Source organism: Ambystoma mexicanum, chromosome 2q (assembly GCF_040938575.1).
Source record: "Ambystoma mexicanum isolate Mex_15411 chromosome 2q, UKY_AmexF1_1, whole genome shotgun sequence".
Lineage (NCBI taxonomy): Eukaryota > Metazoa > Chordata > Amphibia > Caudata > Ambystomatidae > Ambystoma > Ambystoma mexicanum.
Window position 1 is genome coordinate 149,440,173 of NC_090924.1, and position 27,487 is coordinate 149,467,659.

The 27,487-nt window shown below is 46.4% G+C and overlaps 1 protein-coding gene across 12 annotated transcripts in view; it reads left to right on the plus strand.

Moving 5' to 3' along the window:
• Positions 1 to 27,487, plus strand: part of OBSCN (obscurin, cytoskeletal calmodulin and titin-interacting RhoGEF) — a 3,169,051-nt gene that overhangs the window by 192,552 nt on the left and 2,949,012 nt on the right. For all 12 annotated transcript variants that reach the window (XM_069647058.1, XM_069647065.1, XM_069647061.1 and 9 more), the window contains exon 3: positions 18,396 to 18,665. In XM_069647058.1, the coding sequence (XP_069503159.1) occupies positions 18,396 to 18,665 (270 nt within the window). The remainder of the gene's footprint in view (positions 1 to 18,395; positions 18,666 to 27,487) is intronic.

The window sequence follows — 27,487 nt, forward strand, 5'->3', positions numbered from 1 at the left end:
GAAGTCCTTAATTTAGCAAAGTTACATCCAAAGTGGATGTATGGTCCAGTTTGCGTTCCCTCTACTGATGTGCTTAGATTCCCTCCAACTGTGGATGGTCTCAGCATCCTAGCTTTAGCCGCCAGCATACATATACAATATACAATAAGTGCTAGGCCGATTCTCATTAGGTGGATGTGAATTATGCTTTTGTTTATCCATTGAATACTCATTCATTGCCAACAAAGGATAGTCCTGCTCATTCTTCATTTGGAGATCTTATTGTGTTATTTGCAGGGCACAAATAATAATATTCTTTCCAGTGCTCCAGATAAGATTTGCAAGTAGGAGTATTTTACTCCCTATTTTTTAAATTTGGGAGTAAAATTATTTTTAAAGGAGTAAAAATGTAATTCCAATTCCAAATGGGAGTATTTTATAAGAGAGTAAAAATAGGTTTTAATTGGAAATGATTTTGTAATCATTATTTCTTTGAACCTAGTTATGCATACACATTAAAAGATACAGGTTTACTTCTTCCGATCAGGCAGGAACAATTGTAGTTCTTCCTGTGGCACTGCATGCACTCCAAACATAGCCATAGAGCTGTGTGGGTGAAAACAAGGGCACAAAGTTCTACGTGTGTGATTCGTATTTTTTATTGGGAATATTTTACTCCCCATTTTTATTTTTTGGGAGTATTTGCCTAGTATTAGGGAGTACAAGTGTGCAATACACACCTTATCTGTAGGGCTGATTCCTTTTATAATACCGAATGTCACCAGGAACTGTTACAGGCAAGCATTCTGGAGGAGGCTTTTTGCACATTGATATCATATTATATGTTGTGGCATTTATATCGCACCTGTACACAAGTGTTTCAAGGCTTGACAAGACAAGGAGGGGCAAACAAGGGAGGACAAAATAACGATCTTACTAGGCCTTGTGTCATTCAGATCCAGGCCCGGCTCCAGGAATTTTCATCTGGGTGGGCCAGGGTTGTGATCAGGGGGGCCCACATTCCATTGGTTGTGGGTTTAGGAGTACCCTAAACAAAGTGCTGGCATTGATCCAGATTTCCTAGATCCGTGATCCAGCAAAACCTTTCTTCCCAGATCTGCAAAAATATGTTTGCACCCCTCTATAAAAAACAGTACATAGCAAAAGAGAAGCAAGGAAAATAGTGTTGCAACATCAATCTACCTATCTTCCCTTCCCATCTGCTCTCCCCTTTTTGTTATATCTGATCCTCCTTAACGTTTCACCATCCAGTCACCTTCCTTTAGCTGCCCTAACCACCGTTCCCATTTACCTCCCCTCCCACCTATTCACACCAGCACCCAGCATGCCTTTCCTTGCCTGTCTTCGGAGAATTGAGGGTGATGCCTCCTTTTCCTCCTCTGAGAGGGCTGAGCAGTGAGGCCCCCAGTCTTTGTACCATCTCAGATGGTGTCTGCCCAACAATACCTTCCTGAGCACTGTGGCTACTCCCAGCATGCCCCGGAGGAGATGCTTGTGCTCCCTCCATCTTGTTGTGAAAGATAGAGCCCCCCACAGAATACTCAAGCAAGGAATAGGAGATTTTGTTTCATCCAAAATGAATTTTTTTTTCAAACTTCTTTTAATTTCAAGAACAGAACATACCATGTCCAATCAACACAGGTAGTCTTTTGATCTTAAGAATATTTCGAGCACAACTACATATCCTCCAATAACATACACATGTATATACAATCCTCCCTTCACCCACCCATTCCACAACCTCCCTGCCCCTCCTTTCCAGCTGACACACTACAGTAGTCCCATTCTGAATGTCTCCTATCAATGGTTCATGTCCAAAATTACATTTTAAACACAAAATGTTATTTAATTGAGTTGAGAGTGCAAGGGGGTGCTAGGGCTGTAAGGGCTGAATCAGGAGGCAGACAGTGCTGTTTGAGGGGTTTGTGGCCTCCTGGTATCGCTCCTGGTGGGGCGTGACCCTGTACATCATTGTCTGGTACATACTGTTTACACACTGGTTATAAATGCAGTTGTCTATGATGACTCTTTGTTTGATGTGTTTACTTTGATTTGCTATTGAATGACACAATTTTGTTCAATAAATGTGGCCAAGACATTTTCAAAGTTAGATGTGCGTGTGTGTGTCCTAATGCCTTTGCTGTCCATCTATTAAACCATGAGTGAGGCTTTTTGGAATAGCTTATAATGCGAAATGAATCACTTCTAGGGGCACCTAATTTTAACAGGTAAGGCATAGTGAAATTAAAAATATGCCAAGGATCACACACTTTGATCAAGTGGTAAAGCCATAATTTGAGTCTAGCCTGAAATTTAGATACTTGATCACACATCTTCCGAGCTCAAGTTGGTACAAATATGTGTTGAAGTTTGGCTTTGTATACCTAAAATAATACTAAATGTTATACAGATTACTTTAGAAATGCACAAGTCACATGATAAACCAACCTCACAATGTATTCATCATTGCAGAAACATGTTCATGAAAAGATTAAGGGAGGCATTTTGTTTTGAATCCTATATTGCACAGAGCGTTAGTCTCCTGTTTAAACATTCATTAATTTTAATTGTTTCCACCAAGTACTGAAAAGTAAAGAGTAAAACACAGGCGGAAATTGCCTTTGCTCCTTACTTTACCACTACGTGTCTGGCAAGTGTAAATCACTTCCACAATTAACGATTGTGGGAGCCATCCACATTGTATTCCTTTGGACTCTGCCCGCTTATACCAGGTGTAAACGTCAGGCAGATCCAATAGGTATCCATTGGTTTTCCACCAACATAAAAATAAATGCTGGTGGAACACCAATCGGTTTTGGCAGGGGGACCTTGTTAAGTCCGATCTGCTCTCCAACTTCGCCTGTCAAATTATACAAAATCCTGCAGCTCATAAAAAGTGGAGCTAAATGCATTTAGCGCCACTTCTTCCACACCGCTTGACCTGGAAAATTATCCCCTATGACTATAGCTTTATTTTCCCCATTCTGAATGGAAGCCTACAAGCTCCAGCATTGCAATTAATGAGAACCTATACAAAATCTCATACAGACACAAAGTGAAATGAAATGCATGAAAAAAGTTATTGTTTCACACAGCTTGTTCTGTATCCCCTTAATTACTAATCACACAACAATCACACTTAAATACCTTCTTAAAATCCTATATAACTTTTTTTAAAGTGCCACAGCAATGGTCACAACCTTTTTACCTTTTCCCATCTCTAATCACTTCCTGTTGTAAATAATCTGCCTCTGAGACACGTTAAAAAGATAGGATCTCACTGGTAGGGCCTGTTAGCCCTGCTGTTCTTATTTGAGGGGAGGGAGTAGAGCAGGGGTTCGGGGGGTTGGCATTGGCATTTGCCCCTTCTCCAAATCTTAAATCCACCTCTGATTGCACTCTTTAGAAAATATTTAAAAACTGCCTTTTAGGTATAAAAGATGTACACTTTTTATTCTTTGTCCGTAACATTATAGAAAACTCTCTTCTTTTTTGTTATTTTAGGGGTGTTCATGTTTCATTTCTGGCACTGCCTAAACACCCAGCACCCAAGATTTACATCATACTTTCCAAACAAACCCCACAAAACACATGACCTGTTCTGTTTGCATGCAAACTCTGTAAATTTACTCAAACAGAATGAGGTTATCAAGTCAGTACTTATCAGTTTGAATCATGAAACGTTGTGGCAGAGTAGACTAGGCTTCCAAACAAAGATACATTCTATTTAGGTCAGAGCCCCACTGGTAAGTATGCATGAGAAGATCTGAAATTGGTCAATACTTGCCAACCTAGCCGTATCATTTTCAGGTAGGGCCTTGTTGGACCAGCTCAGTGAGGTGCAGCTTGATTCCCTAGGCATAGCAAGCAAGACACCCACATCTGGGCATATACACGTTCACTTAGGGAGACTAACTCAAGGCAACATGCATTGGCCTAGCCAACAGCTTGGGCTTTTGATTAGGCATGGATAGGCATTTGCCAGGTACTGCCATAAGGGTACCTCCTGGCCATAAAATGGGAAGAGCTGGAAAATGCTGCCAGTAACTGGGCATATGATGGCACTGCCTGGCAAATGTCTGCTAATACCTATAAGCAAGGCAAAACTGCTGGCTTTGTGATTGCTTGTTGTAGACAGGACTTCAGTGCAAGTCAGAGGCATTGACAAATATATTGCTTATAAAATCAACTTGCTGAAGACACACATTAAGAGAATTTTACTACAACAGGAGCTCATTTACAGAGGCAATTAAGTAATTAAACACTCAAAAGAATGCTTAGATATAACCCTGGCAGGCCCTGTACAGTAACACGTTTGTTGTCACTTTGTGATAGAGCTTGCTCAAAGAGCTCTGCAAAGGTTATGTTTTGGTGGTGAGGCATTAACATTGCCATGGCTAGTCATTATGTGGGTAAATGACCAGACACGCCCATAGAATGTGTGTTTCTCCTGACAGTTTATTGCCATTGAATCTGTGTTCCACAGCATGAGTTCTGTTTGTACCTAATAGGTAAAAAGTCTCTGAATCAATTAGAACCACCGTCATTGCTCTGGCCAGCCTTCCATCGCATTGTTTATATTTCAGCCTTGGCCCTGTCACTAATGTCAGAAGCCCTTCCAAAACTGCTAAACCACAGGGCCTAAAAATTAATGTGGTTGCTTGTGTTCCAGTGCAGATGCAACACTACCTAGCAATTGAGATTGAACTGCACCTTTCGGTGGCAGCACCAAAGGTAATTTGCTAATGGCTTGTCCCCTTCTCTAATCGCACAGACATACTACAGAATGATGACATGGAATGTTGCGCAGAGCAACGGTAGTGATAATGTTTAATTCAAACATTGATTTGCATCTATCACTTTTTGATTTTACTACACTCCCCTCCAGAATTACATTTTTGTTACTACCAACCTTATCTTTTCACTTATACTCAAGTAGTTAATGCAGCAGAATATATACTTTGAATGTAATTTGTAAGGCCCCCCCGTCAGTTGACGCACCTTCTGCAGAGATCTGTGTTAAAGCAACTTTACCTGTCATTTATTGTTTGATATAGTTAACCATTTTATTAAGCATGATGTGAAAAAGCACTATATTCCCACAAAATAAACATACTTTAAATTACGGAACCAAAATTGTGATTTTAGATTTCAGAAAATGGTTGTAGGCAGCCTGCTTGAATAAGTGTGCTACCTAACTTAGAGGTGTGAATGGCCCTCCATCTCCCTGGTCGTTTGTACTTTCATGGCTGTGGGGCATAAATCATTGTCTAGGGTAAGAAAACAAATCCTGGCCAGGCCTCCTGCAATTCAGCCTCTCAGAATGATGTCTCTGAGGTTGCTGCTGAATGTTTAGAGAAGGGGTGTACAACTGATTTTGCCAGAGGGCCGAATGTACCCTACATGCTGCCTATAGTGGGCCGAAAACTAAAAGCGGGAGGAGCGGCAGGTGAAGGAGTGGCAGAAGTGTTCTTCAACCCTCAATTATTATTAAACACATGTAAAAAATACATTTTTAGGTGTGCCGGTCTTTGTTTATTTCAAACGTACATTTTGTACTACAGATTTTCCATTTTTATAATTCATTTCTTTCATAAGGATATATTGGCAATAGTGGACAAAGTAGACAAATCATTCAGGAGAAAAAACACTGTGTTCAAACATTTCACGCATTATGCCGCTTTAGATTTGCAAGGCACAAGCTCATTATTTTGGACTGCTATACTTTGCTGTTTGAGTTGGTCATACTCTTGGGAGTATGGCCTTCGTTGTGTCAGGTTTCCACAAAAGGCAAAGGAGGTACATCTCTTAACTGTGCCTAATTTAGCTTTATGATTGGGTTCCCTCTTGCATGTGACACTATGCCCCATGGCCACCCCCCCCAACCAAACACTATGCCCCATGGCTGCCACCCCCAACCAAACACTATGCCCCATGGCCATAATCCCACAGCTAAAAACTATGCCCCATGGCCCGCACCCCCACACTATGCCCCATGGCCACCACCCCCTGAACCAAACTCTGCCACATGGCCCCCAACTAAACACTATGCCCCATGGCTCCCACCCTCCAACCAGACACTATACCCCATGGCGCCCACCCCCAACTGAACACTATGCCTCATGGCCACAATCCCACAACTAAAAACTGTGCCCAATGGCCTGCACCCCCACACTATGCCCCATGGCCACCACCCCTCCAACCAAACTCTGCTACATGGCCCCCACCCCCAACCAAACACTATGCCCCATGACTCCCACCCTCCAACCAGACACTATGCCCCATGGCAACCACCCCCAAACACACACTATGCCCCATGGCCCCCAACCAAACACTATGCCCCATGGCCACAATCCCACAACTAAAAATTGTGCCCCATGACCCGCACCCCCACACTATGCCCCATGGCCACCACCCACAACCAAACACTATGCCCCATGGCTACCACCCCCAACCAGTCACTATGCCCCATGGCCCCCACCCCCAAACAAACACTATGCCCCATGGCCACAATCCCACAATTAAAAACTGTGCCCCATGGCCCGCACCCCCACACTATGCCCCATGGCCACCACCACTCCAACCAAACTTTGCCACATTGGTCCCACCCCCAACCAAACACTATGCCCCATGGCCCCCACCCCAACCAAACACTATGCCCAATGGCCCCCACCCCCCAACCAAACTCTATGACCAATGGCCCCCACCCTCCAACCAAACACTATACCCCATGGCCACAATCCCACAACTAAAAACTGTGTCCCATGACCTGCACCCCCACAATATGCCCCATGGCCACCACCCCCAACCAAACACTATGCCCACACCCCCCCTAACAACAGAGTGACCAGTGGATTGCATCGGCGCAAGAGCCTTTTCACAAAGACAGTGAGCTAAATAGAATTGGCATCAACAAATGTCTCTGTCTGCATCCCGGTTTCACTACGAACCAAAGTGTGTGATCCTGGGCAAATCATGTAATCGCACTGTGCCCTATCTGCAGTGATTCATTCATAGTTTATGTTAGCATATCATGCTGTTATGAAGTCATTAAGAAAAACAAATCCTAATGACTATAGAGTTGTTATATAATAACAGTGCAATTGAGGCATTTTGCACCACAAAGTTATGTGCCACTTGGCTTACCTATGGCAACCTTTTCTAAAGTCACTTCCATTGTACCTGCAAGTACTAAAAACTGATGATGCTCCTTGCAAAGTCCTTTTCTGTGAGGCCCCTTCTGTTGGTGCAATCCATATGCAAGTGTAGGTGTTAAAATGCCATCTGCCACTAATGTTACCAAAAAAAAGTTGATGGGAGGGGAAGCTGCATAAATGAGGCTGTATGTATGGAATTGCGCATTTGGGGGGAAAGTAGCAGGACTTTTTTTGTGCTTCACCCGACACACTGTTGCAATGCTGGATACTCCCCTGCACACACCCCAAACTCCCAGCACATAAACACCGATAAAGAACATGAGAGAGCCCCCACTTACCAGCACTGTGGATGTGCTTGCACTGTAGCTGGCGTGGCAAGGCTGAAATGCCTTCCGGCAACATTCCTCGCCATGCCAGCCACAGTGCTGGCCCTCTGATGGTATAGCCCATGCACTACGTGACTCGTAAGAGCCACGTAGTAAATGCAGTCCACCAATAGAGGGTCAGCATTTCGCTTTGGCAAGTCAAAAAAAGACTTTCCTAATAGAGGACGGCTGTAGCTGCTTGCGGGAAAATCAACATGCTGGGCCGCACTTGGGCCCCATGTTGTGCACCCGTGGTTAAGAGTGACATCCAGCCCCCCACTCCCTCGGCTACCTGGTGGTCATAAACATCACTGACATGGCCTCCTTTCTAGGGGGAGCCAGAGGCTGGCTCTGGGGGGGCCTGGCCCCCTTGGCCCCCCTGCTGGCGCCGGCCCTGTCAGATCGCGCAAGTGCAGGGAAGGGGAGAAGTGCCAGGGGGAGACGAAGGGGGGAGTGCAGTTAACTCACAAGTGCAGCCAGCAGGGGCTCATAAGTGCAGAGAGAAGGGACTGCAGGTTTGCAGATACCGGCCCTTATGTACTGGGGAGCCCGGATGCAGTGCAGGGCAACTGGGCATGCAGGAACCTGGGCCCGAGTTCAGAGGTTGACCAGTGTGCGGAGCAGTCAGGTGCATCAGCAGGGGAGAGGAAGAGAGAAAGCAGAAGCGAAAAGGAAGGTCTTGAGTTGCTTCCAGAACCTGAGGGGGTTCTGCACAAGTTGGAAAGAGGCAGGGAGGCTGCCCCAGAGGGAGGCCCCAACCGAGGAAATAGACATTTACATGGGAGCGTGAATCCTGTTGCAATTAGGCCTATTGTGTGAGCAGCAGGGAGGAGCAATTAGGCCTATTGTGTGAGCAGCAGGGAGGAGGTGGTGCACCCACACGGTTCACCTGAAGAGTGCACATTGCAAGTTTGTGTGGGGGGGACTCAGGAACCCTCAGGCCAGTGCTACTCTCCAATGGGTAGGGGTTGGAATCGACTTCCAGTGGGAGTGCTTTGTCTCCCTTATAATATGCAATTCAGAGGACATGAGAACCTCCATAAAATGAATACTTAGCTTCAGGGGGCCCTCATTACGAGTACGACAGTAGGGGTTATCGGCACCGGTAAGGATGCCGGTGCCATTAACCCCCTACCACTGCATTCCGAGGTCCATTAGCGGGTCCCGCTAAGGCCGGCTGGTTTTACCAGCCGCCTTTAGCGGGACCCGTTAAGGGACCAGGGAGCTAATAACGGGCCTGCTATTTGCAGGCCCATTATTTGCTCCTTCCCCATTCCCATTGAGCCCTATCAGAGCTCGAATGGGAATGGGAATGGGGAATGGTTTTCAGAATGGGGACTTACCGGGTCCTCCAAGGTCGGAATGACCCGGTAAGCCCACATTCCGACTACACAGACCCGGACACGGGTTTTGAGGCGGCCATGGCGCTAATAGCACCATGGCTAACTCCAAACTCGTAATGAGGCCCAGGGTCTCTATTGCAGCATTTCACCAAAATCATAGACAAAGTGACAACTCAACACTTGCCACCTCAACGACACATCTGCAAGTGACATCACATGATCTTTGATCCTGATTATGTGCCTCTGTATATTTTTTTCAATACACTTTTTAAAAGAGGGGCTGCAGCATATTTTTAAACAGTAAATGATAACAGCAGTGCGGAAGCCTTGTTTACTTTTGACATAATTATAAAACTCTTCATAACATAACATGGGTTGCAAAGCAGTGTACAGGGGTTGCAAGCGACAACAAAGGGGTTGCAACTCCTACTCACCACTGTATGACGTCCATGTTAATGCCGACTTATTGCTTACATGCGTGAAATTCAGAGACACAGAAAGAATATATGAAAAATGTAAATGTATTTGACTGCACTAGGGAAAGAGGGACCAATCAGACCCACCTTGCAGTGTGCATAAAGTTGCACGGTCTCATTCTGTCTATATCTCAAACTCACTGTGGTTTTACCTGTGCTCCTGGTAGGAGGATGTGTCCCTTGCAAACATAAGTAGGCACAAATGAATAGTTGACAAAGATGATTAAGTTTGTGGTGTGATTTTAGTTATTGCATTTGCATTGCAATGCATCAGGCAATCCTGTCAAATCTGATCCACCTGTTCGTAGAAAATGGAGATAACCTAAAAGTCTACATGACTCTGAATAACAAAGTTACTCACTGTAGTGACTACCTTACTCCTAGTCCATAGTCCCCTTTCTTCCATACTTGTGGGACATTCCGTCCTTCAGGACAGGACCAGAGCACTTTTGATAAAAAGCATCAAAATTGAAAACATTTTTGTCCTTCTTCTCTTTTTACGGGGGTTACCGCACACAGCCGTAACCCCGGCCCCCTGAGCTGCGCCCCGGGCATCACCCTTCAGTCCTTTTCTATTGCTAGGTCTGCAACCATTCATGCAATAATGGAGGATACTTATTAGAGGGGACCCTGGGAGGGCATGTGGAGGAAAGGGGACTATGGATTTAGGAGTAAGGTAGTCACTACGGTGAGTAACTTTGTCGTACTCCTACGTCCCGTCCCCTTTCCTCCATACTTGTGGGAGATTCCAAAGCACTCCTCACAGGTAATACGGGTGGATGGAACTTCCTTACTGAAAAAGGTTTTTAAGAACAGCCTGGCCGAATTGAGCATCAGTGCTGGAGCTCAGGTCCAAGCAGTAATGCTTTCAAAAAGCTGATGGGGGAGCCCACGTAGCTGCCTTGGCAATGGTTTCCCAGGTAACATATTTTTGGAAGGCAACAGCAGCCGCTTTGCCACGTACAAGATGGGCATGAATACCCTTCGGAGGTTGAAGACCCTGAATGGTATACGCTTCTGAAATACAGGAGGCAATCCATCCGGAGATAGTAGCCTTTGAAGCAGGTTTCCCTTTCAGGTCTCCGAACGTAACAGAGTTGAAAGGAGCCCCTAAGTTCAGTTGTTCTGTCCAGATAGAACTTCAGAGCTCGACTGACATCTCAATTGTGTAATACTCTCTTGGTGTCTGAGGCCGGGTTCGGAAAAAAGACAGGTAATGAGCTATATTGATTCAAATGAAAATCAGTCACTACTTTAGGAAGGAAAGAAGGATGAGTGCGGAGCACAACCTTATCCTTATGGAAGGTAAGGAACGGGTGTTCCACGGACAAGGCTTGAAGCTCGCTTACTCGCCTTGCCGAAGTCATTGCAATCAAAAAGGCAACCTTCCAAGAAAGGTACTTTAGATCCGTCGTTGCCATGGGTTCAAATGGTTTATGGCATAAGGCGGTCAGGACCACATTTAAATCCCACTTTGGATGAGGATTGCTTACAGGTGGAAAAAGATGTAATAAACCTGCAAAATGCCTTTTAATGACTGGGTTCGTCAAATAAAAGAAACAGGCGTCAGTGGACAGGTAGGTGGCAATAGCCGCCACGTAAGTCCTACAAGACAAGACATGAATTCACGAAGCAGCCAGATGAGAAATGAATGAAAGGACAGTGTTAATCGTAGCATGTCTGGGGTCTAGTTGCTTAGCTAAACACCAGTGACAAAACTGGAGCCACTTGCTCTCGTAGAAGTATTCCTGGCCGCTTGGATAATGTGCATATTGTCCTCAGGCACGTTAAACTGCGCTAGGGATTTGAATTCAGGCACCAAGCCACCAAGCTGAATAATTATGGGGAGGGGTGCCACATCCGCTGATCGCACCAGTGAAGCAGGTTGGGAATCAACAGCAGTCTGATCGGAGGACAAATCGACAGATGCTGAAGTTCTGAAAACCAGAATCTGGCTGGCCACCAAGGAGTTATGAACAGGAGAGTGCAATTTGGTGCATTCCTGTGCTTGCAGAGTGACCGAAGAATCAGAGGAAGAGGCAGGAAGGCATATGCCCTCATGTTGTGCCACAGAATCTTGAGAGCATCCCCTAGAGAGGAGGCCCCAAGACCGTTCCTGGATGCATAAAGAGGACGTTTCCTGTTTGTGGCAGTCGCAAAAAGGTCCACTTCTGGAGTGCCCCATTGGCGAAAGATGTTGGAGAGGACCTCTATGTTCAGTTCCCACTCGTAGCTGGCCGCGGTCTGTCGGCTGAGTGAGTCTGCAGTCACATTGAACTGCCCCGGAATGTGTACCGCCAGTAACCAAATGCTGTGCTGGATGGCCCATTCCCAAACCTGAATGCCAAGGTCCACAAGAGGTGGTGACTTGGTACTACCCTGCTTGTTGATATAAAACATTGATACGTTCTTGTCTGTGCGGATGCGGACCACCTGGTTCGTGATGGATGGTAGGAAAGCTTTCAGCGCCAGAAAAACAGTCAGGACTTCCAAATAATTTATATGAAACTACCTGTCCTGCGACGTCCATAGATCGAAAACCTAGAGATGATCCAGCGTCGCGCTCCAACCCAGAAGGGAGGATTCCGTGGTAATCGTCACTTGTGGGCAGGACTCCGGAAAGGAGGCCCCCACTGTGAGATTGTTGGTCAAGGACCACCATAGAAGGTCCGCCATCATGCAGGATGGAACTGGGATCATCTTGGAATCCGAGTCCGAAGCCTGACACCAAGAGCTCCGAAGAACTAGCTGCGTACGCCTCATTTTGAGATGTGGAAAAGCAAGCACACACAAGGCCTTGAGGCCCCGAAGGCTCTGGAACCACCAAGCCATCATGTGCTCTGACTGGATGAGTTGACACATGGCAAATAGATCCGTAATCCTGGCCACTGTCAAATACACCCTGGAGTCGATCGTGTTCCAACGGAAACCCAGGAAGATCAGGTCTTGGGAGACCGTCATGGAAGATTTCTGCCAATTCACCCACAGCCAAAGATGGAACAGGAGCTGGAGGAGGGACTGGAGATTGCTCCAAGCCGTCAGAGGACAAGGGCTGCGCAGGAGCCAATCGTCCAAGTACAGATATGCATGAAAACCCTGTAGCCGAAGGAAAGCTGCGATGATGACATCATCTGTGTAAAGTCGCGCAGCGCCGAGCTGACACCAAACGGGAGCACACAGAACCAGAAGTGCTCCCCTCCCAGGGAGAACCACAGATACTTTCGATGCGATCTCCATATCAGGATGTGCATATACGTGTCCTGAAGGTCCACTACACTGAGCCAGTCGCCCTTCCAAAGAGAGGACTTTATTTGGCAGGGTGTGATCATCTTGAATTCCTCTTGGGGAAGAGAAAGGTTGAACTGGGAAAGGTCGAGGATGATGCGCAGGCCAGCCTGGTTGGGTTTGGGCACCGTGAACAGTCCACTGCCCTGAGGTCTAGAAGCTTCTGAACCTCGGCTCTGAGGGAGGGTGTCCCGATCTGTTGGAAGGGAGGATTGAAGGGTGGGGTACGGGGGAGGGGCAAGCGAAAGCCTGCCTGAGTGATGGACAAAACCCGCCGATCTTCGGTGATGATCTGCCACACCTCCAGATGAGACGAGATTCGTCCTCCCACCGGAGTCTAGTGCGACCGACAAAAAATATCATTTTGCAGAGTTGTCGGCAGGGAGACTACCTGCCCCTGGAGAGGAGGCTGATGGGCGAGAAAAAAACCAACCACGTTGCTGTTTTCGACGGGTGCCACCAACCGGAGGTTCAGTCCTGCGCGCCCGGCGGTCTTGGGACCCACTGAAGCCAGAGAAGGATCGAGACTGAGACCTTGACCTCTGTGTATAAGGGGCCTTAGCTGGAGCCTCTGCCAGGACCAAGGATTTAGTGGTTTGGGTGCTCTCCTTAGTCTCTGTAAGTTCGTCATCTGTAGAGGAATGGAAAAATTCCTTGCCATCAAAGGGAAGATCCAGAACTTTATCTTGCACCTCCTTTGAAAACTTTGTCGCATGTAGCCACGCTTGGCGGGAGGTGTCCATTCCCACCATCAGGCCTTGAGCTGAGGTATCCACATGGTGTGCCGCAGCTTCCAGGAGATCTTGTGCCAACACCCTGGCGTCCGACAAACCGGCCTTGAAGTCGTCTAGCCTATCCGCAGGAATGCACTCCTGGAAATCAGCCAACTCCCTCCACAGCTTCATATTAGCTGCCGCCAAGATCAGCTTGGTATTTGCTTGGCGAAGTTGCAGTGCTGAGTTGGCAAAGACTTTCTTGCCCAAGGAGTCCAGAATTTTGTCTTACTTGGAGAGAATCTGAGCCGCAGCTGATATCACCGTAACCCTTAGTGCGGGAAAGCTGAGGAATCACCCTTACACACAAGACCTTATGAACACGTCTCTCGGTTTTGTCGGCACAGGCTTTAGCCTTGAAAAGAGGAACCTCGGGTTTTGTCCCGGTATGTGTAGCTCCCTCGTGAGGTCCCTCAAGCCATGGCTTTGTACAGAAAGCTTCAGAAAAGGAAGTCTCGTGGCATGCCTCGGTATCTGTATGGAAAGCTCCAGAAACAGAGACCTCGGAGTGAAACCTGGTGTCCAAAGCCACAGATGTACTGGGCTGACGTTTAGCACCTGACAGGTGAACCTTGGAAACGTGTTCTGGTCTTTGCAGGTCCGTCGTGAGAACCCTCAGAGAAAACTCTGGTACGCCTGTTAGGCATGCGAGGCACCGCAGGAGAAACCCTGGTGGTAGAGCTGCTCAAGCCCCTCCCGGACTGAAAAGTCCCCGGGAAGGAGTCCCCCAGCCGGGGTGCCCTAAAAAGTAAGGAACTTACCTTGCGCCTCTTCTTTTTGTTGATGAAAAGATGAAGATGAGGTGGAGGAACACGCTGAAAGACGTCCTCCCACCCAAGAAGACGGCGTTGGAGTGCCCAGACGGAAAGGGAATCACAGTAGAAGCACGAATCCCCGCAGTGGTCCTGCCTGAGACACTCCAAGCAGAGAGAATGGGGATCTGCCCCAGCAAAGCGACGTTCGCATGAAGAACAGGACACAAATCCCAGACGGTCCCGCATAGACAGAGGACTAAGCGACCGCAGAATCGGAGCAGGAGAGAAGGACAATGAGAACAGGAAAAACTTTTCCCGGTGATGCAAGTGCGTCCAGCCCTGACCGCCTGGAGAACAGGACTGAAGGGTGATGCGCTGGGGGGAGCTTTGAAGGACTGGGTTACGGCTCTGTGCGGTACCCCGTGTAAAAAGAGAAGAAGGCCAAATATCTTTTCAATTTTGATGCTTTTTATCAAAAGTGCTCTAGTCCCGTCCCGAAGGACGGAATGTCCCACAAGTATGGAGGAAAGGGGACGGGACATAGGAGTATCATGCTTACATCACGCGCTAACAGTAATTCTGTTTGGTGGTAATACTGCCAAACTCATCATGTCCTTTTTATGTTGCTCGCTGTAATTCCACCAGCCTCACTGCATTCCTGCTGTCTGCAGAGTCTAAACAAAAGGCAAGGCAGTCTGACAGCAGCAGTACAGCCAAGATAAAAGCTGTTCCCCAGCACATCTTACTCCATGCGAAACAAGATTCCTACAACACAAGAATCTTGCACGCTAACTCTATTATAAAAGAATTATTTACAATTCGTAAAAGAAATTGAAACTCCCATCCCTATAACGGACATCTGTGTGAAGGACAAAAACTGGTGTACAGGCATTCAAAAAGCCCTAACTGATAAAGTAGCGTCCCTTCAAGTTAAGATTGCCAACAAAAAATCCAACCTCCACAACTCCGCCTGACCCCCTAGCACAGCATCACCTTCACCCAAATTTCTGCACCGATTCAGCTTCTCCAAAGTCACCATTCTGGAAGTGGAAAAGGTCATCCTCATCTTAAAACCATCAAACTGCCAAGGCGATCCATGTCTGGCTCAAATAAAGACGCTGCAAGAGAACTTTCCCCATTTATCTCTAAACTTGTCAATGCTTCCTTCGCCTCTGGCACCATCCCCACTAATCTCAAAGATTCGTGGGTACTCCCCCTCCTTAAAAAACTAACTCTAGACCCCAAGATCCCCACCAACTATAGACCCATTACTACTGATCCTTTCTTGCTCAAGATTCTAGACAGGATAGCACACCTGCAAATTCAGCAATACCTAGAACAAAACCATCTACTAGGAGTTCGCCAGTCAGAATTCAGGCACCAGCACGGGACTGAAACTGCACTGATAGACCTCAAGCAAAAATTGATTCACTTAGGGACAACAGCAAAACTGCCCTGCTGCTACTACTCGACATCTCAGCAGCGTTCAATCTAGTAGATCCTAAAGTCCTCTGCAGCCACCTCGACTCTGCGGCGCATTTTTCGACGGAAGCCATAGGCTGGATTCAGTCCTTCCTTAACAACAGGACTATGCGCGTCTTCTCCCCTACAGCATAGGCCGACCCTAACCCCATCACCTGTGTAGTGCCTCAGGGCTCCGTGTCTCCCTGACTCTGTACAACATTTTCACCAAGCCCCTCTTCGATCACCTACACCAATTATGCAGATGATATGCAGATCCTCTTACTATTGATGGAAGACTTTGACAAGGATTTGGCCTTGGTGAATAGAGTGTGTCTCTTCATTCAGGCATGGCTGACTACACACGGCCTATGCCTGAGTGATGACAAAACGGAACTCATCATTCTCGGTACCACCCCTAATCTGAACAAAATAGGCCCTAACTACTCCAGCTTCATTATTGACGGTAACACCATCAGTGTCTGCAAATCAGTCAAAACATTAGGCTTCTACTTAGACGCCACCCTCTCTCTCACCAAACAGGTTAGTGCCATGGCCTCCGCCACAGCCTATACATGCAAACTTATTAGAACTGCCAAGCCATTCCTCTCCACTCCTAGTTGCATCACCCTAGCTAGAGCCCTAATTCTGTCACAATTAGACTACTGCAACACCCTCTATCTAGGAGCTAACAAATACATTATCAATAAAATCCAGATCCTGCAAAATAACACCCTCAGAGTGGCGCTAGACCTAACCAAAAAAGAGCATATCTCTGAGATTAGAAGAACCAACAAATGGCTTTCGACTAATGATAAAATCCTGCTCAAAACAGCTTCACTTACCTACAAATGCCTCAATAATGCAGCCCCTTTATACCGCTCAGAATAATTTAAGAGACATTCTTCCAACCCCACCACTAGACTAGCCAACACCGACTCCCTGACTGTCCCTAGATTCAAACTCTCCTGAACAGCTTCCCAGTAAAAGCCGTTCAGCTGTGGAATTCACTACTCCCTGCCATCAGAGCCGACCAAACTTACTCCCACTTCCGACGTAATATTATCAACTGGTTTATAAATAACGACCACTAAACCCTGAGCAACCACTCGACATTCACTGCCTTGTATATATTGTATATAGAACTACTCTCCTGTGCCCTACGGTTGACCAAAACCATCCACGTCTATGTGTACATCATCCTGTCCCTATTTTTAATGCCTTCCACTTTCCCCTTACTCTTCACACAGCATGTTAACCTTACTAGTATCTCCCCGTCAGCCGTTTGTTGCCCTATGTATATATACTTTTCTTCCTAATTTGCTCATGCCTTTTTCATTCTGTCTGTATGTATTGTACAGCACTGTAACCAAGTTGAGAATTTCCTTGTTATGCTCTTTGCGCCCTGATACCCTCGGGTCTGGCGTGCACTATAAATAATAAAACAGACAAACAAACAAACATCTACACCTGCTCTGGTCGTCAATAATTCGGAATAGTTACTCCAGGCCCCAGGAAATCACTCCAACTATGTATAAGGATAAGAGCAGCTCTTTTATAATCTGATATGCACAGGGAAACATGCCTTTTAAAATAAGCTTTTAAACCTCGCAAACTATCTCACTGAAGAGGGCCTCAATCGCTCTCCCTGGGTTCCACATGCAGAAGCCCAAGTCAATTCATGCCCTCTGGAAACAAATGCTTAGAGGTCACACATGGTAGTCATATTCTAATGCTTCCACTATCACAGTAATGTCTGTCCTCATTACACATTTATATGAATAGAGGAATGAATTATTGATTTAAATGCACCCTTAAACCTTATCTACAGCCTATCAGAAGGTTGGCCAAGGATGCTCCAGAGCTCACAGGACATGATATAGTCATTATGAGATGGTTTTGTGGAGGAGGGATGCGGGGGGGGGGGAGTGGGAAGCAATTTAGCAACATTTTGATAGACATTTGTCTGGAATATACATGTGCATGTGTGGAGTTTTATATAGCGTTTACCCAGCTTGGAGAAAAGATAGCATTGTACTAATATGTTGCAATAAGTGATACAGATGGTTACAATCAGAGGATATACAGGTAAGGAAGATAAAGATAGAGACTGTCAGGCATGCTACACTGATCAACTGTCCAGGTGATGTTCTTTAAAGAGAAAAGCCGTAGGCCCTTTTTAGAATTGCAGGAGAGTGAGGACCAGTAAGATGTCAGTCGAAATGTTGTTCCATATTACCAGTGCATATTTGGAGAAAGCTTGCTGTTAAGTGATGTTTGCATGGTGCCTTAAGCTTTGTTGGAACATTGCAGCACACAAGTAACTGACTTCTCCTAATTAAATCACAAGATAAGAATTAACTTCTAGAGAGATAGAAAGATGTGAGTTGCATCAGTGCATAATTAATAGAAAAGCTGAACTAGTGAAGACATTTGCAGATGGTGATACAGAAGAATGTTACCCTGGGCACCAGAAATTCTTTAACACTAGTGCCATAGTTTGTATCTGGGTTGTATAAGAGAAAAGTTGCCTTTTAGACATGTACAACTTGACTCTTCCAGATTGTAACAATCCAACACTATTAGTGTGGGCATATGGTACAAACATGACTTTTATACAATTACATATATACATGTAGTCTGTTTCCCAAGTTAAAATGACATAGTTCAAATTCTTGCAGCTTTTAGGCAACATATTCAAGACACCTGTGACTGAATTCCAGTGATAAAAAACTGATATGATTACCAAAGTGAAACACAAATACATTTCTTTTTTCAAGAACCGAAAACACCATTCAAGTCCAGACTGCGTGATCTTGAAGTCAGAGAGAAGGAATCTGCCACCTTCCAGTGCGAGGTCCCTGTTCCGGCTATTGAGTCTGCATGGTTCAAGGAAGAAACCAAACTTCTCCAGGGTGCCAAGTACAACATGGAAGAAGAAGGAACATTCAGGCGACTCACCATTCAGAATGTCACCACCGATGACGACGCTGTCTACATCTGTGAGATGAAAGAAGGAAGCAGGACAATTGCTGAACTTTCCGTTCAAGGTAAGAGGGACAAAAACTGTGTTTCCATTTTACTTTCAATGGTGTTGATAATAAATATGTACTCAGCTCTGCCTGTAAAGAGAGCATTATTAGATTCAGTTTGCGTGAGAATTCCTGATTGATTACTTTGGAAAGGCGTAGCGCTAGCAAATTAAAGCAATGTTTGTGTTTTTGTAGGTGGTTATGTTACAGCAATTGAGATATAGGTCAAGTTAAGCACTGGAAGTAAACAGGAGACCTTTCTATTACATTTTGTCACTGAGCATATAGTGTGCAATTAGATATGGAACCAACTTTGGAACTTACAAATGTGAAATCTCTTAAACCATTTTGCTCCATATTTTCTCTACGAATTTTGATGTGAAAATGTGATGGAGAAAAACAATTGTTGATAGATTCCCTATTCCTCCAGTAGCAAAACAGTGTTCCACTAATTCTAGTCATAGAAGGGTAACATAAAAAAGCGGCCTAATATTGACATAAGCTATATCAAAGCAATGAACCCAACATTCTTTATTGGTATGCATTATAGAATCAAAGGTGTTGCAGCAGGGTCAATCATTATTTGTATATAGGTGATTTCAGGTCAGGTATATATATATATTCAATGAAAACAATGTTAGTCTATGATCAGTTAAGGTAACAAAGTATTGCAAAACAAAGCCCTGGAAATTCAGCTAAAGCCACCTTAACTTTGCGCCCCCTGTTGCGCAGTCTATGACCGCAATGATGACGGTGTGGGCGCCATTACTTTCTAATCCACTCTGCGTTTCTCCTAGCATATTGTGTTAGCCTTACACTCCAATAACGTGACTACATGATGTGCGCTAGTGTCTAGGTAGTGAAGGGTAGCCACCATGTAGTGATATGCTATGATATGATATTGTATTTGTATCGCGCCCATACACAAGTGTTTCAGAGCATGACAAGGCAATGGAGGGGAACAAGGGAGGACAACAACGATCTTACTAGGCCCAGTGACATTGAGAACATGCAAGTGCAGGGGAGAGGGAAGGGGGAAAGTGCATGTTAGGGAGAATTCTCTGTTTAGGCTGAATTTCCCTACCTAGTGAGTCCCCCAGCAGCTTTGCTGGATTTCTGGGGTTTAATTTTTTTCTCCTGCCAAGAGTGAGACTCTTTTACCCTCACTCTTGGACATGTTGAAGTGTGTTTTCTTGGTTAAACCTTGTGTTGAATGGGCTATGGGGTCTCTTACTCCATAGGGCCTCATGTATTTTTGTGATGTGGGTCACACAGCACCCTCTGTGCCGTGACCCAGGGGTGTCCTAGGGACTCCCCAACATAGACTCCATACCCTGGGACTGACTACTGTCTCCCAGGGCATGTAAAGTCACCAAAGACTTTGCTAGTCTTGAATCCTGAACAGAACCAGTACAAACCATCATATTGTGGACGTACTGGCTGGGGCAATTCGATTGCCCCAGGGTCTGTTAGTCGAGGGGGCACGTCTCCGTCCCCCCTGATCGAGTTTTGGCTGGTGGCAGTGGAAACTACTTTTTATATTCAACCGCGAATATTTCCCTATGGGATTTCCCATTGTTTTAGGCTAACACATTTAATTAATTATTTACGGTAGCCTTAAACATACCGCCGGTTTATATATTTATTTTTATAACTCCGGTTGGGACTTTTTGCCAAAACTTGATTCTAAAATGGCGTTGGTGTTCGCCTCTGTAACTCTGACCCAAAGTGGAGCCCTTTGTTCCACTTTTGGCGGGCTTCTCCACAGAAGCCCTCCAAAGTGGTGCCACTCTGTCTGGGGTACTTAGGAGGGGTGGAGGGGGATTTAGGCACCCTGGACTGAGTTACCTTGGTAACTCAAGTCGCACTCCGTCCTGATTGGCCCAAGTGGTGAGCCGCCCGGCTCACCACTTAGCATGTTTGAGTGACAGCTAGGCTGGGTGAATGGGGGTTTGCTGCATAAAAGCAGGGCTTTGGGGACTGGGACTTCAGAAGTCGCCACAGGACCAAGAATCCGACGAGGGAAGAGCTGAGCCGACCTGCTTCGACGACACCACCCGGTGGAGCCCTGCTGAACCGTCTCACCACTTTTTCCCGACGACCGAGGAGAACTCTTAACGGAGTGGCTCCTTCCCTTGACTGGTGGGGACAACCAGTTTTCGCCTTCTTTCCGTTCTTTGAGGTATCTCGTGGCCGCCTTGCCTGTGCCAAGCACCCCGGCAACCGGAATACCACACTTTACCCCCATACCGCGAAAGTCGGTACCAACCCTTTAACCGGAGGACTCCGCGGCTGGTTTCTTCCCGGGCAGTGCAACGACCCTCTTCTTCTGCTCTTCAGCGAGAACTTCTTCTCCCCTGACCGACGTCGAGCCCTGCTGCCACTGCCTGGAACAACTGCCACCGCTGGAGGATCCTTTCCGCTTAAGGTACTGTGTTCTGCCTGGCTTCCCTTGCTACCGACTGTACGGGGTAGATTTAGTCCCCGGCTTTCGAACCTGGGAGTGCCTGGGACACTTTGGCTAAACTTTCTGAGCCACTCTAACCTCTTTTTGACTCTTTGCAAGACTTTGAATCTCTAACTAACAGTGTGATCTTGGGCACATTTTCGCTCCGGCTACTCTAAGAGTGGGCCCTGCCTAGTGACTTTTGCTCACCTGTGACTTTATTCTTCTTTAAGCCTATTGCAAGTGCTCTGGACCTTAGAGTGGTGTGTCTAACCCATTTCTGCTTTTTCTCTCCCTTTCTTGGAAACTACTAGAGTGTCATCTAACGTTAAGCACTCACCTCTGTTTTAATTAAGTGGTGTTTACTTAGAGTTGTCTAGATAGGAGAAAGGATTGAATCTACTTTCATTATAACTGTGTTGAAGTGCTTTTACTATATTTTTGCTAGAGGGTTTTTAACTTATGTGTATTTTAAATAAATAACTATATACTTTTGAAACCAAGCTCTGGTCAGTGTTTGCTTGTGCTATTGTGTTTTGGTACATATTGTGTATACTTTACATACTGCCTAACTCTTCTTGAGAGAAGTCTGACTGCTCAGCCACAGCTACCAGGTAAATCTGGGTGGTACAGACTGCTACCAAAGGGGTTTACTGCTCTACCTGTAGTCTTAAATCTTTTGCAGTGTTCCCCAAGGGAACTGCACAGGTTTCTGCCTAACACTGGTGTACAGCGGTGGGATTTGTATTGAGTATACACTTTATTGTGCTTTAGATACCTTAGTGCAACTAACCACAAAGCTTAGCACTGAAAAAGTAAAACCTCTAACATGTCAGTTATAGAAAGCTATAGTCAAGAGTCCCTTGCAGCCAAAACTGCTGATTGTTTAAGAGTGCTCTGTAAACATAAGGATCTCCTGACTAAGGGCAAGAAAATGGAGCTGATTGAAAGATTGTTAGCTAACCAAAGTCTGGGCGATGGTTCAGAGGAACATACCACTCCAGCAACTGTAGATGACAGTGTTGAAGTTAACATGGAGCAAAATGTTGATGTTTCTGAGGAAGAGTCAGAAGAGGAGGGTGAGGCTGTTGTAACTGTCCCCCCTAGGCCTCTGCCTGCTCTACCTGCTGTGCCTACTGGACCTTTACCAGGTCCCACATTTAGTCCTCAGTACTTTGAACTGGAGAAAATGAAGCTAGAATTGGAGTATAAGAAACTTAATGCTCAAACTGACAAAGAACTAAGGCTAAGGGAAATGGAGCTCAAGTATGACTTAGAAATGAAGAAATTATCTGTTGAGAATGCTTCTCTCTCTGGCTCCTCTAGAAGTTCCAGTCCTAAAAGACCCCGGATGCCTAAAAAATTGGTTGGTATGTATGAGCCTAAGTTGGATGTGTTGGATTGGTTGTCTCTGTTTGAATATAATCATGGGCTCCAGAACATCACAGGAAATGACTTACTCACCTGGTTGTTCTCTAGGCTTCCCCCTGTTGCAACTGATGTGGTAATGGAGATGGGGGAGGAGGATAGGAAGGACTATGAATGTGTGAAACTAGCTTTGATAGCTAGGTTTGGGAAGACCCCTTCCCAGTATCTTAAGAGGTTTAGGAACCTCAAAAAGCATGATGGTACCCCTTGGGCTACCTGGGTGAGTGAATGTTTGAAAAACTTAGAGGGATGGATTAAGGGTTACAAGGTGAACACTTATGAGGGTATGAAGAATTTGTTTATGTTGGAGACTATTTATGATGCCTGCTCTCCTGAGCTCAGACAACACTTGGCTGATTCCAGGGAATTGGATTCCCGGAAACTAGCTAAGGCTGCTGACTTGTGGGTTGCCAACAGGGCCACTCACAAGGATTCTGGGGTAACTCAGAAGAAGGATGGGGAGAAACAGCCTAAAAAAGACTCCAAAGAGAATTCTAATAATTCCTATCCCAAAGAGGGCCCCAAACCACAAAATAACCAGGGTAAGCCACATGGGAAACCTAGTCAGGCTACTGTACCTTCTGGCCACAAGCCAGAAGGAGGTCAGAACAAGCCACCCTTCCAGAGAGCATTTGGACAATGCTATGTCTGTCAGGGTACTGACCATATCAAAGGAGATCCCAAGTGCAAGGGTAAACCTGCAGGGATCAGCACAGTCTCCTTAGCCTTCACTCCTGAGGATGAAGTACAGATGGCTAGTGCCCACTTTGAACTCTTTGCTGAAGAACCCTTGGGTCTTCAAGCAACTGTAAACTTAGAGCCTATGGGTCTGGTTAGTCCCCAGAATAGGGTTGTGTATAACTCCCTACCTGTTAACTCTAAGGTGTATTATGTGGACAGTGTTCTTGTCAATGGCCAGGATACTCCTGCCAGGAGAGACACTGGGGCCAGCAGAACAGTGGTGGATGAAAGCTTCTTTCAACCTGAGGATGTGGCCAAAGCACCCAAAGGTCCCACTAAAATGTCTGGAGGCCCTGTCCAAATGGTTCCTATCCTACCAGCCCTCATTCAGTGTAACAACATGACAGTGAGGATCCCTGTCAGTGTTCAGACTGAGGTACCTGGGAAGGTCCTGTTGGGGAATGACCTAAGAACTCTAGGAGTAGTGTCACATACCCCCAGGCCTCCCAGTATGGAGAAGCAGAACTTAACCAAATTGGCTAGACAGGCTACCTTGAAGGACCCTTCTAAGCCTGTGGGACCCTCTACTGAGAACCCCACTACAAGCCCTGGTGTTAGTAAGTTGACCTCTAACCCAGGCACATTTCAGGATAGTATGCTAGGAACATGGGAGCCCCAACCAAGCTCCACCCTTGTTCCCCTAGTTTCCGAGTCTCTGACCCCCCCTGCTTCTGAGGAAGAGGTGGATAGACCAACTAGGCCCCTATCTGAACCTGAGAGAACTGGTAATTCCCAGTGCTGGTGGAAAACCAGAAAAGAAAAGTCTAAGGCCAGAAACCTTCAGACTGTTGGACCTTCTACTGAAGACCCCAACTCAAATCCTAATATTAGGGGGGAAACTCCAAAAATAGGTAAAGGTAGATCTAAGAGGAAGGGGAAGCAGGTACATTGCCTAACCCCAACCCCTCCAACCAAGAGGCCTAAGACCCAACCTGCTCCCACAAGAGAGGTGGTGAGGAACCTTGGAGGCCCCTCTAGATCTAAGGGAATCCTTTATAAGGACCCCTTCAAAAAGCCTAACCTAGGTTCAGAAGTTGTACCAACTTCTGAGGGACTGGTCAACCAGATCCCCTATAACAAAAAGACTGATGTTCCTCAAAGGGTCTGTAGGTCCGTTAGCTTGCAGAAGAAAACCTTTGAGTTCTCCATTGAACACAGGTCAGGGTGTCACCATCAAAATGCTGATGGACTCTCTAGGATGTATATCATCGACTAGAGGTATGAGGTTCATCCAGGAGTGGATTAAATCCTCCTGTCCCTTAGTCTGGGGGGGGCGAGTGTTAGGGAGAATTCTCTGTTTAGGCTGAATTTCCCTACCTAGTGAGTCCCCCAGCAGCTTTGCTGGATTTCTGGGGTTTAATTTTTTTCTCCTGCCAAGAGTGAGACTCTTTTACCCTCACTCTTGGACATGTTGAAGTGTGTTTTCTTGGTTAAACCTTGTGTTGAATGGGCTATGGGGTCTCTTACTCCATAGGGCCTCATGTATTTTTGTGATGTGGGTCACACAGCACCCTCTGTGCCGTGACCCAGGGGTGTCCTAGGGACTCCCCAACATAGACTCCATACCCTGGGACTGACTACTGTCTCCCAGGGCATGTAAAGTCACCAAAGACTTTGCTAGTCTTGAATCCTGAACAGAACCAGTACAAACCATCATATTGTGGACGTACTGGCTGGGGCAATTCGATTGCCCCAGGGTCTGTTAGTCGAGGGGGCACGTCTCCGTCCCCCCTGATCGAGTTTTGGCTGGTGGCAGTGGAAACTACTTTTTATATTCAACCGCGAATATTTCCCTATGGGATTTCCCATTGTTTTAGGCTAACACATTTAATTAATTATTTACGGTAGCCTTAAACATACCGCCGGTTTATATATTTATTTTTATAACTCCGGTTGGGACTTTTTGCCAAAACTTGATTCTAAAATGGCGTTGGTGTTCGCCTCTGTAACTCTGACCCAAAGTGGAGCCCTTTGTTCCACTTTTGGCGGGCTTCTCCACAGAAGCCCTCCAAAGTGGTGCCACTCTGTCTGGGGTACTTAGGAGGGGTGGAGGGGGATTTAGGCACCCTGGACTGAGTTACCTTGGTAACTCAAGTCGCACTCCGTCCTGATTGGCCCAAGTGGTGAGCCGCCCGGCTCACCACTTAGCATGTTTGAGTGACAGCTAGGCTGGGTGAATGGGGGTTTGCTGCATAAAAGCAGGGCTTTGGGGACTGGGACTTCAGAAGTCGCCACAGGACCAAGAATCCGACGAGGGAAGAGCTGAGCCGACCTGCTTCGACGACACCACCCGGTGGAGCCCTGCTGAACCGTCTCACCACTTTTTCCCGACGACCGAGGAGAACTCTTAACGGAGTGGCTCCTTCCCTTGACTGGTGGGGACAACCAGTTTTCGCCTTCTTTCCGTTCTTTGAGGTATCTCGTGGCCGCCTTGCCTGTGCCAAGCACCCCGGCAACCGGAATACCACACTTTACCCCCATACCGCGAAAGTCGGTACCAACCCTTTAACCGGAGGACTCCGCGGCTGGTTTCTTCCCGGGCAGTGCAACGACCCTCTTCTTCTGCTCTTCAGCGAGAACTTCTTCTCCCCTGACCGACGTCGAGCCCTGCTGCCACTGCCTGGAACAACTGCCACCGCTGGAGGATCCTTTCCGCTTAAGGTACTGTGTTCTGCCTGGCTTCCCTTGCTACCGACTGTACGGGGTAGATTTAGTCCCCGGCTTTCGAACCTGGGAGTGCCTGGGACACTTTGGCTAAACTTTCTGAGCCACTCTAACCTCTTTTTGACTCTTTGCAAGACTTTGAATCTCTAACTAACAGTGTGATCTTGGGCACATTTTCGCTCCGGCTACTCTAAGAGTGGGCCCTGCCTAGTGACTTTTGCTCACCTGTGACTTTATTCTTCTTTAAGCCTATTGCAAGTGCTCTGGACCTTAGAGTGGTGTGTCTAACCCATTTCTGCTTTTTCTCTCCCTTTCTTGGAAACTACTAGAGTGTCATCTAACGTTAAGCACTCACCTCTGTTTTAATTAAGTGGTGTTTACTTAGAGTTGTCTAGATAGGAGAAAGGATTGAATCTACTTTCATTATAACTGTGTTGAAGTGCTTTTACTATATTTTTGCTAGAGGGTTTTTAACTTATGTGTATTTTAAATAAATAACTATATACTTTTGAAACCAAGCTCTGGTCAGTGTTTGCTTGTGCTATTGTGTTTTGGTACATATTGTGTATACTTTACATACTGCCTAACTCTTCTTGAGAGAAGTCTGACTGCTCAGCCACAGCTACCAGGTAAATCTGGGTGGTACAGACTGCTACCAAAGGGGTTTACTGCTCTACCTGTAGTCTTAAATCTTTTGCAGTGTTCCCCAAGGGAACTGCACAGGTTTCTGCCTAACAGTGCAAGGGAGAGGGGAGAAGTGGAAAGTGCTGAGCAAGGGATAAAAACAACAACAGGTGGTAGTGCAGCCGGCAAGGTGGCAAGTGCAAGGTTTAAGGCGCAGACTAGGGGTGTCTGATATGTGCAAGTAAGTGGACTTTTAGGGTTACAGATAGAGACCCAAGTGCACCAGGAGGCAGTGCGGGTGTGTGGCTGGGTGGGCAGGGACCTGGGCCCGTAATTAAGGGTAACCAGGTGCATGGTGCCGAAGCAGACAGATCAACTGAGAAGAGGAACAGCGAAGGCAGAAGCAAAGAGGAAGGTGCTTCCGGAACCGGATATGGTTCTCCTCAAGTTTTAGAATGGCAGGGAGGCTGTTCCAGAGGGAGGCCCCAGCCGAGGAAAGAGATCTACGCCAACTCATTGCTTGGAGAAATGAATGACCCTGAGGAAGTTGGAGGTGGAGAAGCGAAGAGTTTGAGTGGGAAGGTATTTACGGAGGGAGAGTTGAAGGTATTTTGGACCCAGGATCCAGAAAGCCTTGTTGACAATGCAAAGGGTCTTCAATTTAACCCTTGCAGCCACTGGGAGCCAATGAAGAGATTTCAGGGCTGGAGCGATACGATCCCAGGTCTTGAGGCCAAGGACAAGTCTCGCAGTCCTGTTCTGGATGAGTTGCAGAGGGCGGAGAGTAGAAGCAGGCAGATTATGAAAGAGGCTGTTGCAGTAGTCAAGCCTAGAGAAAACTAGAGCTCTAGAGACAGTATGCTTCTGGGGGAAGGAGAGGAAAGGAAGAATATCTCTGAGGAGGTGCAGTTGGTAGTTTGACTTCTTAGAGATGTCA